At 47.5% G+C, this 20,232-nt stretch overlaps 1 protein-coding gene across 2 annotated transcripts in view; it reads right to left on the bottom strand.

Annotated features, from left to right (window-relative positions):
* LOC140198171 (gamma-aminobutyric acid type B receptor subunit 1-like) overlaps nucleotides 1–20,232 on the bottom strand; it is a 289,471-nt gene that overhangs the window by 49,017 nt on the left and 220,222 nt on the right. For both annotated transcript variants that reach the window (XM_072259164.1, XM_072259165.1), the window contains exons 7-14: nucleotides 18,081–18,215; nucleotides 15,035–15,205; nucleotides 14,104–14,205; nucleotides 12,685–12,750; nucleotides 10,145–10,336; nucleotides 6,754–7,002; nucleotides 4,256–4,319; nucleotides 3,279–3,356 (exon numbers count right to left, since the gene is read on the bottom strand). In XM_072259164.1, the coding sequence (XP_072115265.1) occupies nucleotides 3,279–3,356; nucleotides 4,256–4,319; nucleotides 6,754–7,002; nucleotides 10,145–10,336; nucleotides 12,685–12,750; nucleotides 14,104–14,205; nucleotides 15,035–15,205; nucleotides 18,081–18,215 (1,057 nt within the window). The remainder of the gene's footprint in view (nucleotides 1–3,278; nucleotides 3,357–4,255; nucleotides 4,320–6,753; nucleotides 7,003–10,144; nucleotides 10,337–12,684; nucleotides 12,751–14,103; nucleotides 14,206–15,034; nucleotides 15,206–18,080; nucleotides 18,216–20,232) is intronic.

The following is a 20,232-nucleotide window of genomic DNA, read 5'->3' as shown; positions in this document are numbered from 1 at the left end:
GGTACGTCACTGAAGACTCTAGCATGTGTTTCCAAATGCACCGTGGAGAATATTTTGACTGGCTGCATCACCACGTGGTATGGAGGCTCCAGTGCACAGGGTCAAAAGATTCTTCAAAGGGTTATAGTTCATCGCAGGCACAACCCTCCCTACCATTGAGGACATCTTCAAGTGCTGGTGCCTCAAGGAGGGCGTCATCCATCATTGAAGACCCTCACCATCTGGGACATGCTCTCTTCTCCTTACTACTATTGTGGAGGAGGTACAGGAGCCTGAAGACACACACTCAACGTTTTAGGAACAGCTTCTTCCCCTCTGCCATCAGATTTCTGAACAGACCATGAGCACTCCCTCACTACTCCTCTTTTACACTTCATTTGTTTCTGTAATTTATAGTCTATTTTATGTCTTGCATTGTACAGCTGCCCTATTTCATCATATGTCAGTGATAACAAAACTGATTTTGATTTGGAATAAACTAATACCAATATTTTAAGACTTTCTGCCTCCACCACCCCCTCAAACAGGCACAAAAGATCACCAGGAGAAATAATTCCCCCTCAAATCCCCTCTAAATCTCTTTCCCTTTAATCTAAATCCATGCCCTCTGGTTTTAGATACCCATATCATGATAGAGCTGGAGGAGATTACATATGTAGGGAGCAGCAAGAACATGGATTTGAAAAGGGGAAATGAAATTTGACAATCATCTGTTAAGTATTTCACAACAGCCTTATTGACGTGAAAATATCTGGAGACACCTGTGAATCTGTTTCATGACTGCTGAAAGTGAAGGATAAGCATTCAGGATGGTATTGAGTATCTCAGGGCCATGCACAGGGGGTCCTGAGTGCAACTTCTTACCTTCTGCTCACCCGTCCTTCACATCAAACACCCTTCCATCCAGCTCCTATCTGTGGCCCCCACACCATCACCACATCAGGCCCCACTATAAAAACGGGCCTGTTGGCCCGTCTAGTCCATGCCAGACTGTTTCTCTGCCTAGTCCCATTCGCCCGCACCTGGGCCACAGTCCTCCACACCTCTGCCCTCCATGTACAAATCCAAAATTCTCTTAAGTGTGACAATCAAACCCACATTCACCATTTCTGCTGGCAGCTCGTTCCACACTCACACCATCCTCTGAGTGAAGAAGTTTTCCCTCAGGTTCTCTTTAAATGTTTCACCTTTCACCCTTAGCCCATGACCTCCAGTTCTTGTCTCACCCACCATGAGGGGATAAAGCTGCATGCATTCACCCTACTCTTACCCCTCATAATTTGGTTTAACTTTTGCTCAGTTGTTGCTGCTACTTGAGCTGTTCTGAAAATTGTGGGCATCTACTGGAATGTGAGTTGAGACTCGTGGGCTGCCCCTAGCACATCTTTTGATGTGCATAAACGTAAACGGTGCATTTCACTGTATGTTTTGAATTACATGCAATAAATAATTAAATCTGAATCTCCCTTCGTTCCGGGGAATAAAATGCTGACCTATTCCACCTTTCCCTATAAACCAGATCTGAGTGGACTTCGATCACAAGGGACAGATGGCGTGAGAGGACGTGGGTCGTGGTGATGGGCGAGCAGAGCAGTGCAGGGTAGGACATCAGCAGCCGGCAAAAAGCAAAGGAAGTGCATTCAGATTCCACTGATTCTGGAAATCTTGAGAAACACACATAAACGGCTGGAGGAACTCAGCAGATCAGGCAGCATCTATGGAGGAGAATGAACAGTTGATGTTTCGGGCTGAGACCCTTCATCAGGACTGGAAATGGGACAGAAGCCAGAATAGAAAAGTGAAGGTGGGGGGGGGTGCAGGAGTACAAACTGGCAGATGACAGGTGGACACATGGTTGAAGAGCCGAAGACTGACATGCTGAGTTGCTGAGCTCCTCCAGCATTTTGTGTTTATTGTTTTCCTGCGCTCTGCTTTATCTGTAACTGTAACACCATATTCTGCATTCTGCTTGTGCTTTTCCATCATTACTACCTTCGCTGCGTCTTGAAGTGATCTGTCCGGATAGCGTGCAAAGCAAAGCTTCTCACTGTATCTGAGTACATGCAACAAAACACACTGGGTGTATTTAAAGCAGAGGTTGATGGGTTCTTCATTCCTAAGGGGGTGTCAAAGGTAACAGGGAGAGGGAAAATAAATCAGCCATGATCTAATGGCAGATCAGCTTCGATGGGATGAATGGCCTACTTTTTGCTCCTGTGTCTTATGGTCTAATGATGAACCAGTTACTAGTACTCAGCGGGTTGGACAGCATCTGTGAAGAGAGAACCGCAGTTCACGTTTCAGGTCAATGGTGCCTCATCGGAACTGAGGAAGTTTCCAGTGGAGGGCCATAGACCAGAGCATCAGATGTGTGTGTGTGTGTGTGTGTGTGTGTGTCTCTCTCTCTCTCTCTCACACCACAGCTGTTATTCCCAGGCTGGGGATTAACTCCTGAAACACCACTCCCCACTCACAGTCAGATAGATGCAGCCTCTTCCAGATGGGATTAACCCCTTAAACACCACTCCCCACTCACAGTCAGATAGATGCAGCCTCTTCCAGATGGGATTAACCCCATGAACACCACTCCCCACTTACAGTCAGACATGGAGCAGCCTCTTCCAGATGGGATTAACCCCTTAAACACCACTCCCCACTTACAGTCAGACATGGAGCAGCCTCTTCCAGATGGGATTAACCCCTTAAACACCACTCCCCACTCACAGTCAGACAGAGGCAGCCTCTTCCAGATGGGATTAACCCCATAAACACCACTCCCCACTCACAGTTAGACAGGTGCAGCCTGTTCCAGATGGGATTAACCCCTTAAACACCACTCCCCACTCACAGTCAGACAGGTGCAGATGGGATTAACCCCTTAAACACCACTCCCCACTCACAGTCAGACATGGAGCAGCCTGTTCCAGGTGGGATTAACCCCTTAAACACCACTCCCCACTCACAGTCAGACATGGAGCAGCCTGTTCCAGGTGGGATTAACCCCTTAAACACCACTCCCCACTCAGAATCAGATATAGAGCAGCATGTTCCAGAAGGGATCAACGTTTTCAACTAAGTACCACTCCCCACTCAGTCATACATAGGGCAGCCTGTCCTCCGAGAAGTGGAATAATCCTCACACAAAGAGTCAGACACCAGGCTGTCTGGGATCTGAGTGCCCGTTGAGCAGAACAGCAGAATAGGATGCAGTAGATAGTAAGGATAGCTGAGCCGCAGAAACCGGTTGATTACGACCCACTGAGGGGTGAGCCACTCACCAAACCAGCGATCAGTGCCGAAGTAGGACATGTTGTCATTGGTGCTGTCGTAGTAACCGATCTTCACATACTTCCCATCTGTGGGGAGAGGGGAAGTCACCTCGTCAGGAAACAGGGTGTAGGCAGCCCTCCTCACCTCCACACCCACTGCTGAGCAGCAGCCATTCACCCACTGCCCTCCCACTCACCAGACAGACTGTACCTAGGGCAGGGGCTTAACCCTTTCACATACTGTTCCCCACTCACAGTTGGACACCAGGGAGACTGTACCCAGGGGAGAGCTTTAACCCTTTCACACACTGTTCCCCACTCACAGTTGGACATCAGGGTGTCTGTACGCAGGGGAGGGGACTAACCCTTTCACCCACAATTTTCCACTCTGTCAGACTGGGTAGACTGTAAGCAGTAGAAAGGATTAACACTTTCACCCAGTGCTTCCCATCCAAAGTCAGACACCATCTGGTACTCAGGGGAGTGATTAACTCATTCCCACACTGCTCTCCATTCATAGTCAAACAGCAGTCTGCACCAGAGGAGGGATTTAACCCTTTCACACACCGCTACCCACTCACAGTCAGTCACCAGCGGCTGCCTGTTGCTGAGGAAAGGGATTAACATTTTGATTGCTCTCTCCCTGAGGAGATGATGGAAAATACTGAGAACCATCTCGAGATATCCAAGGCAAACTGAAGAGTGGAATCATCATTCCCTGAAAATAAAGATTCAATTACTCTTTCACAGATTAGGGAAATCAGGCACAGTGGGAGTAAAGTGCTGAGAAAATGGCAGCGTGTGACCACCAGCGAGTTTTAATGAGGCTGCTGGGCCCCTGCGGGGCGGGAAGTTTCTCAGTGATCACTCCTGTGTGGGTAGCTGCCTGGCATCGTTCAGCAGGGCATGTGGAATTAAACATCAGTCACACGCGCCTCCTTTTGCAGTGGCAGCCTGTAGCTAACAGGAGTCACTGAGACACGTACCTTGCAGTTGCTCGATCATCGTCCATGCCATTCGGGATCCGCTGGCATCGAACACCACGTGGCCCTGGGAGTCAGACTCACATCAGTTTATCGTCACGCACACCAGAGAACAATAAAATTCCCTCATAGCATAAAGCTCACAGAGTAAATACTACACATGGCAACAACAATGAGTGATAACAACAGAACAGAGCAGAGACTGAGGAGCAGGGCTTTGAACCTTTCTCAGAGCGGGAGCACAAATTGGCAATAATCTTCTAACAAAATTCTCTCGCACGCCTAATTTTAAGCAGGGGTTATCATTGATTAATGAATCTGTAACAACAATTATGGACTTTTTTTAAAAAAAGGCAAGATGACTCTTGTTGCTTACTTGCATGTATTCATTGTTTTAATTTTAATAAAGGTATAACAGAGACAGATTTAAATAAATGAAGCTCTTTAGATATTCTGTTGAAATTATCAACATCAATCTCTTGAAAAGATAATTATAAAATTACTAAACAGTACTGTTATAGTAACCATTTACTATCTAAATACTGATTTAGGTCTGCGACAATTTCAAATGCAACATCCAATGTCATATGTTCCCACAATTGTCTAGCTGGTACCAAGTCAGTGTGAGACGTTTCCTGTGGCAACATCTCACTGCTTTTGCGTTGTAAAAAAAAATCATTCAGTGCTTCATTTAGCAGTAAAGATAATCATTACGTATCTTTTCATGATGGGTGAGGTTTAATGAATCAAGGGCTGGCTCTGCATGCCATGTGCCAACAAAATTTTTGGGTCGGCTAGCTTGGGCGCGAGTGCCATAGGTTTGTCCCCCTATGCAGCATAGTACAAGCTGAATATAGACACAAGAGATTGTGTAGATGCTGGAAATTTTAAGTAAGACACACATAAAATGCTGGAGAACTCAGCAGGTCAGGCAGCATCTACAGAGGGAAATAAACAATCAAATTTCGGGCTGAGTCCTGATGAAGGGTCCTAGCCTGAAATGTCGACTGCTATTACCCGCCATAGATGTTGCCTGACCGGCTAAGTTCCTCCAACATTTAGTATGTGTTGCACTGCAGTCTGAATTAGTGCAAAAAGAAACGTGAAAGCGACAATAAGACAATAACTGAGTGATAGATGATAGGAAAACGGAGGAGGGAAGGGTGGGGATAGAAACAGAGGCTGGAGGTGGTACATGGAGGCGAGAAAAGGCTGCGGATAGTGGGGTCCAGTGGGATCTGATGGGAGAGGAAGGCGGACTGAGAATGATAGGGTGGGCAGATGGGAACAGTGTGAGGGGGAAGAGATCTAATGGGTGACGGGGCAGAGGGAGTGGGTGGAGGAGGGTAAAGAAATAGAGTAAAGGAGGTCTAAGGTGGAAGCAGGAGGACCTGGGTAATCAGGAGTGACAGAGAAAATGAACAAAGAGGAAACACATACAAAATGCTGGAGAAACTGAACAAGTTAGGCAGCGTCCAGGGTCTTAGCTCAAACCACCAACTGCTTATTTATTTCTGTAGATGCTGCCTGACCTGCTGAGTTCCTCCAGCATCTTGTGTGTGCTGCTCAGGTTTTCCAGTTTCTGCAGAATCTCTCATCAGCAGCTCCCAGATAAATGTTTCTCTCCCCATCTCTGTGACCATTTCCAGCCAATATTCCCTCCATTCTCTCAATTACCCCAGGATTCCTCTAGTTCTGTCTCTTCAACGATCCCCAGTTTCAATCTCTCCACTGCACCTCTCCCTCGCCATTCCTTTTTCCCTCTCTCCCCTTTCAGACGCTCCACAAAGCTGCATCTCCTTGCCTGACTCAGTGTCAAGTCCTGTTGGATAATCGTTCCTGTGGGGATGCATTGCAGCATTCAAACAGCACGGTAGCATAGTGGTTAGCACAATGGTTTACAGTACCAGCGACCGGGGTTCAATTCCCGCTGCTGCCTGTAAGGAGTTAGTACATTCTCCCCGTGACTGCATGGGTTTCCTCCCACAGCCCAAAGCCATGCTGGCTGGTAGGTTAATTGGTCATTGTCAATTGTCCTGTGATTAGGCCAGGGCTAAAATGGTGGGTCGCTGTGCAGCGTGGCCTTGACGGGCCGGAAGGACCTGCTCCACACTGTATCCCAATCAATCAATCAATAAATAAATAACCTCTTATGATATAAATGTACTTTCTTGTTGTTCCTCAATATCAAGCATCAATATAAACCTCCACAAGGATATAAACACTAATACATGTACAAACATAAATACAAACACTGTAAGACGTACACTATCTATATACACACCTACATGCACAATTCCCAAAGACACATGCAAGGACACATACACATTATCCTAACACACACACACACACACACACAGAAGATACAAGTATACTCACACATGCTACAGATACATGTACAAACTCACAGGATGCTCTCTCTCTCTCCTCTCTCACGCTTGCTCAAGCATTCTCCCTCCTGATTCCATTCCCACACCCACACATCTGATGCAGATACACACCGAGACTCCGTCGAAGGAGGAGGAGTTCATGGCCTTGTACAGCTCCTCGGTGATCTCACTGTTCTGGCTGCGGTAGTGGAACTGCTCCAGCCGCATCTGCTTCTTCTCCAGCTCCTGGGCAGTCTTGTTGAGGGCCAGCGCCAGGGCCCAGATGGCATCGTATGCCAGCGGTGCCTCCTGGTATCCGCCTGTCTCCTCGGGCGACTTGTTGATCACCTCCTGCAGCTTCTCCAGGAACTCCTGGGACGTCTGAGGGTTGAAGTCGGAGGAGGAGAGCTGATGAGGCACTTCACAAAACAGACGCCTCACTCTAGGCACAGGACTTACACAGTGGTAATGCAACCCTCCATAACACAGGGATTTTTATCTTTACGTTACATCTGCAGGTTCCCCTCTCTCCACAGAGTTGTACAGCCATCAGGTACACATCAAAGCTTTAAGAATTATCTACAGGAGGCACTTTTCCACGAAGGCAGCATCATCATCAAAGATCCCCACCATTCAGGCAATGCCACCTTTACACAACACCCATCAGGACAGAACACACAGAAGGAGGTACCTAAGCCTGAAGTCCCACACCACCAGGTTCAGGGAAAGCTATTTCCCTTCAACCATTCAGTCCTTTATCCAACCTGCACAACCTTAATCACTACAGTATAACAATACTGACTGCTCAGCAGTACAACCACCTTTTCTGTTCTAATTGTGTTCTTTCTAGTAAAAAATGTGTACGATATATTTTTAATTTATGTTGTTTCTTGTGAATGCTATGTATCTATGATGCTGCTGTAAGCATGTTTTTCATTGCATACATGTAAGTGTGTATATGATAAAGTCGACTATGAAATTTCCCAGGAACGATCTCCTCTTTGTAAAACGATCACCACATTCCCTCCCTTCCCCACCCTGTCCCTGGGTCAGAATCCCAAGCCCTCACTTTCAGTGTCAGCGTCACTAACAGTAGATGGAAGCCCTGCCCGCCGAGAATAACAGAAGGCACAAAAAAGTCGAAGTAGTAGGTGCGGGAGGGGTCCTCCAGTCCACTCGGGTCTGTTCCACCATTCAATACAAGGAGTAGAATTAGGCCATTCAGCCCATTGAGTCTGCTCCGCTATTTGATCATGGCTGATTTAATTTTTCTGTCAACACCGTAAACCTAAAACCCCTTACTGATTAAAATACACTCCATGACTTGGCCTCCATAGCTGTCTGTGGCAACAAATTCCACAGATTCACCACCACTTGGCTGAAGAAATTCCTCTGTCTCTGTTCTCAAGAGATGCCTCTTCATTTGAAGGTGGTACTCTGAGGTCCCAGACTCTCATGCGAATAGAAACATCCTCTCCATGTCCACTTTCTCCAGGCCTCTGTTTAAAGAGTTTCCAAAGGGATGTCCTTGTATTCTAAGCCTGTGCCCTCTGATCCTAGACTCTCCCACTACAGGAAATATCCTCTCCACATCCACTTACTCCAAGATCAACCTAACCCTTCTCTCCTACAGAGCCCATAACCCTCCATTTTTCTTTCACCCATGTGCCTATCTAAGAGTAACGTAAATATCCCTAACATATCTTCCTCTGCCACTAACCCCCTGACAGTGCATTCCATACACTTACCACTCTCTGTGTAAAAAAAAAACCTACTGGCAGCTCCCCTAACCTGCCTCCACTTGCCTTAAAAGGATGTCCTCTTAGTATTGGGACAAAGGCGCTGGCTGTCCACTCTATCTAAGCCTCTTATCAATTTATTCACCTCCAGCAAGTCACCTCTGATCCTCTATCTTTTATCTTTTTATAAGATCACCATTATTCTTCTAAACCAACCCAACCTGTCTAAAACACAGAACACAGAAGACTATAGGCCCTTCGGCCTACGATGGAGGACTGACCTTATAACCTACTTGACGATCAATCCAACCCTTCCCTCCTTCACAAGCTTGTGCCTATCTAAGAGTTTCTTAAACGTCCCTAACGTACCTGCCACCCCCACTGCACCTGGCAACATGTTCCACACACCCACCACCCTACACATAAAACTTACCTCTGACACACCCCCTATACTTTCCTCCAATCACCGTAAAATTATGACCCCTAGTTTTTGCCAATTCCACCTTGGGGAAAAAGTCTCTGGTTGCCCACTCTATCTATTTGCCTTATAATCCTATACACCTCTATCAAATCATTTTGCATCTTCTTTCTTTGTATAAGGCAAGCCCTCTCACTTTACTACACTCTAAGGAATACCAAACCAACATGTCTAGTCTCTCTTGATGGGGCAGCTCTCTCCACCCAGGAATTAGTTTGGTGAATTGCCTTTGACCATAAAACAGAGAAGCAGAATTAGGCCATTCAGCCCATTGAGTTTGCTCCACCATTCAACCATGACTTATTATTCCTCTCAATCCCATTCTTTTGTCTTCTCTCCATAATCCTTGATGCCCTTACTAATCAAGAATGATCTGTCTCCACAGTCGTCTACAGCAGTGAATTCCATAGATACATCACCCTCTTGCTAATGAATTTCCTCCTCATCTCTGTTGTATTCTGAACCTGTGCCCCCTGATCCTAGACTCCCCTACTATGGGAAATATCATAAAACCATAAGACCATAAGACAAAGGAGCAGAATTTGGCCATCTGACCCATCGAGTCAGCTCTACCATTCAATCATGGCTGATCCTTTTTTTATTTCCTCCTCAACCCCAGTTCCCGGCCTTCTCCCCGTAACCTTTGATGCCATGTCCAATCAAGAACCTATCAATATCTGCCTTAAATACACCCAATGACCAGGCCACCACAGCTGCATTTGGCAACAAATTCTACAAATTCACCACTCTTTGGTTAAAGAAATTTCCCTGCATCTTTGGCTTGAAAGAGCGCCCCTCTATCCTGAGGCTGTGTCCTCTTGTCCTAGACTCTCCTACCATGGGAAACATCCTTTCCACATCTACTCTGTCTAGGCCTTTCAACATTCGAAAGGTTTCAATGAGATCCCCCCCTCATCCTTCTGAATTCCAGTGAGTACAGACCCAGAACCATCAAACGTTCCTCATATGATAACCTCTTCACACGTGAATATCCTCTCCATATTCACTCAATAGACAATAGACAATAGGTGCAGGAGTAGGCCATTCGGCCCTTCGAGCCAGCACCGCCATTCACTGTGATCATGGCTGATCATCCACTATCAGTATCCAGTTCCTGCCTTATCCCCATAACCTTTATCCTCTATCCAGGCCTTTCAATATTCCCTTGGTTTCAGTGACATCCCCCTCATTCTTCTAAGCTCCAGTGAGTAAAAACCTAGACCAATCAAACGCTCCTCATAAGATTCCCAGAATCATTCTCATGAACCTCCTCTTCCTCTGTTAGAGCCCTACTCTGAGTGCTCACCATTTTGGATATGCCCCTGCTGTTGGTGGGATTCACCATGAGGATCTCGGTGGTGAGGTGGCCCTCCACTGCCTCCGTCATGTTCTGCACCGTGCAGTTGATGTTGTTGTCCTGGATCTTGAACCAATTGTCGGCGTACCAGCCGATGAGGAACCAGACATACTTCTTACCGTACAGCTTCTCTTTGAACACCTGAAGGAGAGGGAGTACAGGCACCAGATCAGTGGCGGTAGCAGGGTGCAGCGGGGAGGGGGCTGAGGATAAGGAGCAACACTCAAAATGCTGGAGGAACTGTTGTTGGGTTGAGTACACGTTGGAGTTTAACATACATTATCATACATTTCCCAATACAATATTCCATCTGCTACTTTATTGCCCATTCTTCCAATTTGTCTAAGTCCTGCTGCATTCGCATTGCTTCCTCAGCACTGTCTACTCCCCCACCTATCTTCATACTGTACGCAAATTTTGCCACAAGGCCATCAATGCCATTATCCAAATTATTGACAAACAATGTGACAAGTAGTGGTCCCAATACTGACCCTGAGCAACACCACCAGTCACTGGCAGCTAACCAGAAATGGCCGCTTTTATTTCCACTGGCTGCCTCCTGCCTGTTAGACATTCTGCTATCCATGCCAGTATCTTTCCTGTAACACCATAGGATTTTATCTTGTTAAGCAGCCTTATGTGTGGCACCTTATCAAATGCCTTCTGAAAATTCAAGAAAATGACATCCACTGCCTTTCCTTTGTCCACCCTGCTTGTTACTTCCTTGAAGAACTCCAACAGATTTGTCAGGCAGGATTTCCCTTTACAGAAACCTTTAGTTTATCATTAGTCTCTAAATACCTCAAAGCCTCATCCTTAATAATAGACTCCAACACTTTCCCAACCACTGAGGTTAGGCTAACTGGCCCATAATTTTCTTTCTTTTGCCTTCCTCCCTTCATAAGAGTGGAGTGACATTTGCAATCTCCCAGTCCCCTGGGACCATGCCAGAATCAGGTCATTCTTGAAAGATCATGACCAATGTATCCATTATCTCTTCAGCAACCTCTCTCAGGACTCTGGGATGTAGTCCATCTGGTCCAGGTGACGTATCCACCTGAAGACCTTTGAGTTTGCCTTGCACTTTTTCCCTTTCAATAGCAATGGCACTCACTCCTGCTCCCTTACACTCTAGCACAATGCTAGTGAAGACAGATGCAAAGTACTCATTAAGTTCATCTGCCATTTCTTTGTCCCCATTACTACCTCACCAGCATCATTTTCCAGTGGTCCAATATCAAATCTCACCTCCCTCCCTTTTACTCTTTATATAACTGCTTTATGTCTTTGGCTAGTTTTATTGGATTTTAGAAGCGTCCTAGTCATCTAACTTCCCACACACTTTTGTTACTTTATATGCCCTTTCCTTGGCTTTTATGCCGTCCTTAACTTCCTTTGTCAGCCATGGTTGCCTACCCCTGTCATTTAAGAACTTCTTCCTCTGTTGGACATATCTACCCTGCGCCTTGTGAACTATTCCCAGAAACTTCAGACATCTCTGTTCTGCCGTCATCCCTGCCAGTATCTTCCTCCAATCCTCCTCTCTCATGCCTCTGTAATTCCCTTTATTGTGATACTGATTGTGAAAGTGGTGTCACGGGCAGATAGGTCGTAAAGAGTACTTCTGGCTCACTGGCCTTCATGAATCAGAGTATTGTGTGCAGGAGTTGGGATGTTATGTTGAAGTATTATAAGACCTGGTGAGGCAAAACTTAAGAGTATTGCAAGCAGTTTTGCTCACCACATACAAGGAAGATTAAAAGAGTACAGAGAAAGTTTACAAGGATGTGGCCGGTTTCTCGAGGACCCGAGGTATGGGAAAAGGCTGAATACGCTAGGACTTTATTCCCAGGAGCACAGGAGAATGAGGGGAAATTTGATAGAGGTATTCAAAGTTAAGAACTAACAGATCGAAGTGTGCGAGATTTCATTGACGCTGCATGGGATCGTTCAATGTGGAAAGCCATGATCACCCTAGTTTGTAACACGCAAGGCACATGAAGAAGAAGAAGATACAAAGCTAAGGGGGGCATAAATGCAAGCAGGCTTCTTCCACTGAGGTTGGGAGAGACTAGAACGAGAAGTCATGGGTTAAGTGCGAAAGGTGAAGTATTTAAGGGGAACCCGAGGGGGATCGCCTTCAGTCAGAGGGTGGTGTGAGCTACCAGCAGAAGTGGTGGATGCAGGTTTGATTGCAGATTTAAGAGAAGTTTGGATAAGTACATGGATGGGAGGGGCGTGGAGGGCTGTGATCCAGGTGTGGGTCGGTGGGAGTCAGCAGAATAACAGTCTGACATAGGATAAATGGGCCAAAGGCCTCTTTCTGTGCTGTTGCCCCCTCTAACTCGAACAAAGATCTGGGAACCAGAACAGTAATTAACCTGAGTTAGTCTATGGACTTTTCTTCCTTACCTCACTTGTCTCCAGGGCAGAAGGGACAAGGCAGGTGTTACAGTGATGTAACCTCCCTCAGCCCAAGGATCACGTACCTCACAGAAGACTTTCCTTGCCTCGGTTTCGTAGAACAACCCAACAATGATGCGAGCGTCTTGTCTCTGCACAACAAGGAGAGGAAAGGTTTCCTGTCAGCTCACACACTCACTCACAGTGTAACACTCGCCGGGCTTAAACGCATCAGTCACACGCACAAGAGATTCTGCAGATGCTGGAAATCCAGAGCAACACACACAAAAAGCTGGAGGAACTCCACAGGTCGGGCAGCATCTGTGGAGGGGAGTAAACAGTCAATGTTTTGGCTGAGACCCTTCATCAGGACAGGAAAAGAAGGAGCTGAAGCCAGAATATAAAGGCACGGGGGTGGGAGGGAGAGGAGTCAAGCTGGAAGGTGAGAGGTGAGACCAGGTAGGGGGAAGGTGGGGGGGGGGGTGATGGCAGATGATGTGAGAAGCTCGGAGGGTATAGGTGAAAGATAGAAGGAATATGATGGGAGAGAAGAGTGAAATAAAGGGAAGGAGCAGGGGAACGAGAAGGGGGGCAGGGGATAGTTGATATGCAGGATATCAGGGCAAAGGAGGAGAAGTGAGGGGTTAAGAGGGGTCACCAGAATGGGGAAAACGTAAGGCAGTGGGTTGTGGAGGGAACAGAGGTAAGTGGTTATCAGAAGTTAAAGAAATCGTTGTTCATGCCATCAGGTTGGTATCACTCGGACTTCACTCAGTCTCGGTCTCAGTTCCTTAATCGTAAACACAAGAGAGTTTGCAGATGCTGGAAATCTTGAGCAACACGCACAAAATGCTGGAGGAACTCGGCAGGTCAGGCAGCATCCATGGGTGGAATAAACAACTGACGTTTTGGATCAAACCCTTCATCAGATATGGGCCAGGTAAATGTGATGAAGGGACTTGGCCTGAAATGTCAACTGTTTACTCCCCTCCATAGATGCTGCCTGACCTGCTGAGTTCCCTCCAGCATTTTCTGTGGGATTCCTTTATCCCCTTTTTAGTGTACTAGCCTCTATACGAGGTGCTGCTCCAAGAAGGTAGCACCTACCATCAAAGGTCCCCACCATGAGAGAGCCATGCCATTTCTCTCTGCTACCATCGAGCGGGAGGCACAGAAGCCTGAAGTCCCATGCCCCAGCTGGTACAGTAAGGCCACTGGGCATCTGTATCAGATCTTGTAGAGCATGCAGGGGGTAAACATGAGTAAATTATCCCAGATGGCAGACTGGTTCGTTGACTGTACTCATTTCCTCGATGCTGCCTGGACTGCGGAGTTCCTCCAGCATTTTGTGTGTGTTGCACAGAGTAACATCCACGTATGTCTGTGTCAGGTCCTGCCCAGAATGTCGGGGGTAAAGGGAGTGATTTACCCCAACTGGTACAGTGCAGCCACGTGTGTCAGTGTCAGGTCCCGTCTGAGGGCATGGGGCAGGAAGGTGAGGTTACCTTGAGGTTCTTCACTGCCACGCCTGGATCCGTCAGGAAGCTCTGCCGGACACTGATCTCAATCCCGGCCTCCTTCACCCGCTGCTCCAGGTCGTCCAGAGTCTGTTGGGGGGTGGGGGGTGGGTGGGGTGGGGCGAGGGGGGTAAGGGAGAGAGGATCAATGACTGCAGGTGTGTGTGGCTGGATCCTGAGCTCCCGACCGAATCAGCCGTGGGGATAAACCCCAGATCTCCAGTGGGAGGAAGTTAACTCGGCGCCCGACCGGCGGCTGGGGACGTCACAGCAAGGGAGGGTGGGGTCAGAGGCGAGGGCAAGGTCAGGGGATTGGCTGGCATTCACTGCTTTGCCAGATCTCACTGTCCAATCGGAGGGCAGAAAGACCGACAGACAGGAGAGCATGTGTTTCCATAGCAGCCTTGGCACAATGCCTACCCTGATCCTCACGCCAACCGCTTCCTCCACACACATTGGTCCAACACCCAGGTTCACCCTCCCCTTGAACACCTCCCCGCCTTCCAATGCAGTTCACCCTCTCCGCCTGGTACATCCTCCCAACTCTGGTTACACTCTCTCCACTCTCCCCACCCTGTTACACCCTCCGTATTACTCCCACCTTGCCCACTCTTCTCCACCGGCCCCATCCCTGACATACGCTCCCCACTCCTCCCCCTACCCTCCACAATTTCCCCCACCCTCCCCACTCTCCCCTATTGCACCCCCATCCTGCATGCACCCCTCATACTCCCTGCCTCACTCTCTCCCTAATCCCTCCATCCTGGACACAGCCTCCACGTGTCCCACTAAAAACCCACCCTCTCCAACTTTCCCATCCCTTTCCTACTCTCTCGCACTCTCCCCACTACCCTCATCCCCCCCATCGCGGACACACCCCCTCCCCCGATGACCCCCACCCCCATGCCACATTCCTCACCGATGTGAACACCTCTGTCGTCTGCTGGATGGTGGCGATCTTGGTCCAGCCCCACCGTTTGAAGAGTTTGACGCGGGTGGGATTGTGGAGGGTGGCCGAGGGGTGGGTTCGGAAGAAGGTGGGGAACCGCTGGCGGTTGGAGAGAGCTGGCGAGCTGGAGCCGTATGAGAGCTGGGGGGAGGAAGGGGTACAGGGCCAAGGCCAAGGTCAAGTTTATCATCCAAGAAAACAAGCCCAGACTATCCAATCTCTCCCCATATCAAAAGGTGCAAGAAAACAAGCAATAGGAGGCCATCAAGCCCATTTCACCGTTCAGTATAAGATATAGAAGCAGGAGTAGGCCATTCGGCCCATTGAATCAGTTCCATCTTTCAATATAAGGTATAGGAGCAAGTTTAGATCGTTTGGCCCATTGAGTCAGTTCCACCATTCAATCATGTCTGATTATTTTTCTCAGCCTGTTCTCCTGTCATCTCACCATAACCCTTGAACCTATCAGTCTCTTCCTTAAACCGAAACGCCTGCATAGAGAGGACATGGGGGGGATGTTTTCTATAGTAGGGGAGTCTAGGACCAGAGGGCACAGCCTCAGAACAAAAGGAGGTCCCTTTATAACAGAGATGAGGAGGAATTTCTTTAGCCAAAGGCTGGTGAATCTGTGGAATTCTTTGCCATAGATGGCTGTGGAGGCCAAGTCATTTGGTATATTTAAAATGGAGGTTGATAAGTTCCTGATTAGTAAGGGTGTGAAATGTTATGGGGTTTAGAGGGAAAAGAGCAGACTCGACCGGCTGAATGGCTTTCTTCTGCTCCTATTTCTATTGGCCTTATGAGCATGCCCAGTGACTTGGTCTCCACAGCCGTCTGTGGCAATGAATTCCAGAGATTCACCAGCCTCTGGGGGAAGAAATTTCCATCTCCCCATCTCAGTTCTGAAGGGATGCCCCTATATTCTGAGTCTGTGACCTCCTCTGATCATGAACTCTCCTCCTGATGAAAACATCCCCTACGATATTTGGTAGCTTTCAATGAGATCCCCCTTATCTGGCACAGAAACAGACCAATTGGCCCAAACAGTGTCTGCTAGTCTTTATATTCCTTCAACTAATTTTATCAGCATGGCTCCCCATCTCCTGCTTGGTCAGAAACTCCTTAAACCCCCCACAACACCCCCAGTTTCTCTTCAAAGCAATATGGTGAGAGTGAGCTCCACATTCTCACTGATCTTTGGGTTAAAATGCCCCTTTTATTTCCCGCTGGAAGCCTTGGCGACTGTGATACACTGATGGGTTTTCACTGCAGGTGAGAACATTCTCTTCGTGTACACTCATGGGATTGGTATTGGTCCGTTGTACCAAGATACAGTAAAAAGGTTGTCCTGCATACTGTTCACACAAACCAGATCATTACACAGTGCATTCAGGAAGAAAAAGGTAGAACAGTAACAATGCAGAATAGAATGCAAAAGTTGCCAAGGAAGTGCTTTACAGGTAAACAATACAATGCAAGATCATAAACAGGAGAAAATCTCCAGATGCTGGAATTCCGAGCAACAAACACAAAATGCTGGAGGATCTCAGCAGGCCAGGTAGCACCTATGGAAAAGAGTACACTTGATGTTTCAGGCCAGGTCCTGCTGATGGTTCTCGGCCCGAAATGTCGACCGTACTTTTTTCTATAGATGCTGCCTGGCCTGCTGAGTTCCTCCAGCATTTAGTGTGTGTTAAATGCAAGATCATAACGAGATGGATTGTGAAGCCAAGGGTTCATCTTATTAATGCAGTCAGGATCCTGACAGAAGTAGGGTAGAAGCTGTCCCTGAGCCTGGTGGTTTGTGTTTTCAGTCTTTTGCACCTTCTGCCCGATGGAAGAGGGGAGAGGAGAGAATGTCTAGGGTGGGTGGGGTCTTTGATTACGCTGGCTGCTTTACTGAGGCAGTCGGGGGTATAGACAGAGTCCATGGAGGGGAGGCTGATTTTTGTGATGTGCTGAGCTGTGTCCACAACTCTCTGCAGAGCAGTTGCCGTACCAAGCCATTATGCATCCAGATAGGGTACTGTAAATGATGCACCAATAGAAATTGGCAAAGGTCGATAGAAATGTGTCAAATACTCCAAGGACGTAATCTGGAATAAAAGAGTAGAGGGGAGAGAAGGCGCTATAAAGGGGTGAGGGAAGGTGTGGGGGGGAAGAGCTGGCAGGCAATGGGTGAATCTAGCTGAGAAATGGAGGAGGGAAGGGCAAGGATAGTGGCAGGGGCTGGGAGGCGACAAAGTGCTGCAGATGGTGGGATCTGGTGGGAGAGGCAGGTGAAGCATGGAATCGAGTGAGGGAGCTAGGAAGGACAGTGGAGGGGACCCAGTGGGTGAGGGACAGTGGAGGAAAGGAAAGGAGGGCTGGGGTTGGTGTAGGGAGAACTGGGTAAATCAGGGGGAGGGAGAAAAGGGAGAGGGGGGAGCAGGTTACCTGAAATTCAGTGTTCATGCCATCTTGTTGAGGCTGCTGTTACTGTAGTTTCTTTTTGTCCTCACCTTGGCAGTGGAGGAGGCCAAGAACAGGCAGGGTGGGGAGGAAACAGGGCGGAGAGTTGAAATGGCGGAAACCGGGAGCTCCAGACAGCCATGGTGGACGGAGAGCAAATGCAGAGCGAAGCAGTCGCCCAGTTTGTGTCCTGACTGACCGAGGCAGTCAGAGAGCAGTTATCAGTGTTTTACTGGCGTCCTTTAAAGCTTTTAAAAAAGAGAAGTGACCTTATTCAAATATACACTGAGGGGTAGGTGTTGAGACGTTTCCACTAGCAGGAGAGTCTTGAGCGAGAGGCGTAGTTATAAAATTAAGAAACTAGTCATTTCCAGAGATGTGTCAGAACCGCTTCTCATGGAGAGTGCTGCTTCTTTAGATCCCTCTGGGTGGATCATGGGCATATTTGAAGAGGAGGCAGATAAATTTGTGAGAGATCGGGGAGCTGAATCAGCCGTGACTGTGTTTAATGGAGGGATTGATGATTGTGTCAGATGCAATCTGCACCACGTGCCTCTCCACTCACCACAATCAGGTTCCAAATGCGAGCCGCCTCTGCCACCAGTGTTGAGACTCCACTGCAGCCCGGCATCAACACGATCTTCATGGGCTCGTTGTACAGCAGCTCGTACAGGTACTTGGTGGATTTGCCGGGGTCGCACTGCGGAGAGAGGCACAGACAGTCAGATGGGATGCTCTCTGTTCTTCATGGGCCAAATCCCAGGACCATAATTATGACTGCATCTTTCTATGTGTTACTAATACTACTTCAAGCCACCGAAACAGAATGTGAATCGAAACCCTCACTATGCTCTAAGACCTGGGCCTCGGTTCCTCTCTATGCAAATGGATCCTGGATTTGCTCACTGGCAGACCCCAGTCGATATAGATTGCCAACGATATTTCCTTGACAGGAGCACCATAGCTGTGTGCTTAGCCCCATGCTATACTTGTTTTCTACCTACGACTGTGTGGCTAAGCACAGCTCCAGTGCCGTATTTTAAGTTTGCTGACAACACCACCACTGTTGGCCAAATCAAAGATGGTGACGAATTGGCGTATAGGAGGGAGACAGAAAATTTCATGTTGAGTGGTGCCACAACATGATTACTGACTACAGGAGGAAGAAACCATAGGTCCATGAGCTAGTCCTCATCAGAGGAACAGAGGTGGAGAGGGTAAGTAGCTTTAAACTCCTTAGTGTTACCATTTTAGAGGATCTGACCGGGGACCAGCACAGGTGTCATCATAAATAAGGCCCAACTGCACTCTGCTTTCTTAGAAGTTTGCATCGATTCAACAACTCAACAAAAAAATCTGACAAACTTCTATAGGTGATGAGTGGAGAATATCCTAAATCTTTGTATCACAGCCTGATATGGAAACATCAATACCCAGCAACGGAAGAAACTACAGGAAGTGGTGGGTACGGCCCAATACATCACAGGCAAAGTCTTCCCCACCATTGAGTACATTTACTCGGAATGCTGCGACAAGAAAGTAGCGTCTATCATCAAAGATCTCCACCATCCAGGTCATGCCCTCTTCTCGCTACCATCAGGCATGAGATCTAGAAGCATTGGCTCCCACACCAACAGGTTAAGAAACAGTTTTTACCCTATAACCTTTAGGGTCCTGAACCGGCACGGTAACTTCTATGACCTACAGACTAGCTATCAAGGATTCTTTACAAATCACGTTCTCTGTGTTATTTTTATTTGCATATTGGCCGTCTGTCAGCCTTTGTCTATTTATGAATTGTTCTGTTGCTGCTGTGCAAAGGTTCACAAGGATATTCCCGGGATCAAAGGGCTTTTAAAGATGAGCTTTATTTGTCACAAGTGCGTCAAAATGTAGAGGGAAATGCGTCACTTTGCACCAATGACCAACACAGATTGAGCATTATGCATGCATAGTGCTTCCTGCACCAACCTAGCATGCCCGCAACCTACTAACCCTATGTTACAGATAGCGGAATCAAAGGTTATGGGGATAAGGTAGGAACTGGGTACTGATAGTGGATGATCAGCCATGATCACAGTGAATGGTGGTGCTAGCTCGAAGGGCCAAATGGCCTACTCCTGCATCTCTTGTCTATTGTCTATTCTGTACACCTTTAGGATGTGGGAGGAAACCCATACGGTCACAGGGAGAAAGCACAAACTCTTTACAGGCAGTGGTGGGAACCGAATTCTAATCGTTGCCCTGTAAAGAGATTGTGCTAACGGACATTTTGTCAATGGAGTGAAGAGGTCGGGAGTGACCCTATAGAGGTTTATAAAATCATGAGGGATGTAGGTGTCAGAGACTCGTAGTCTTTCCCTGATGTTGGGTCCAACACTAAGGGATGTATGTTTTAGCAACATGCACTAAATGCTGGAGGAGCTCAGCATGTCAAGCAACATCTACGGAGGGGAATAAACAGTTGACGTTTAGGACCAGGAACCTCTATCAGAACTGGAAAGGAAGCTAGAGAGGTCAGAAGCCAGAATATAATGGCATTCAGAATACAGTGCCTATGAAAAGTTTTCACCCCACCCCCCGACCTTGGAAGTTTTCATGTTTATTGTTGGACATAATTTGGCTTTTTTGACACTGGTCAACAGAATAAGACTATTTTGTCTATTTCGTGTCAAAGTGAAAACAGATATCTACAAAGTGATCTAAATTACTTACAA

Source organism: Mobula birostris, chromosome 5, assembly GCF_030028105.1.
Source record: "Mobula birostris isolate sMobBir1 chromosome 5, sMobBir1.hap1, whole genome shotgun sequence".
In the NCBI taxonomy this organism is placed as follows: domain Eukaryota; kingdom Metazoa; phylum Chordata; class Chondrichthyes; order Myliobatiformes; family Myliobatidae; genus Mobula; species Mobula birostris.
Note: the sequence above shows the minus strand (reverse complement) of the source record. Positions and strands in the feature narration are given on the sequence as shown.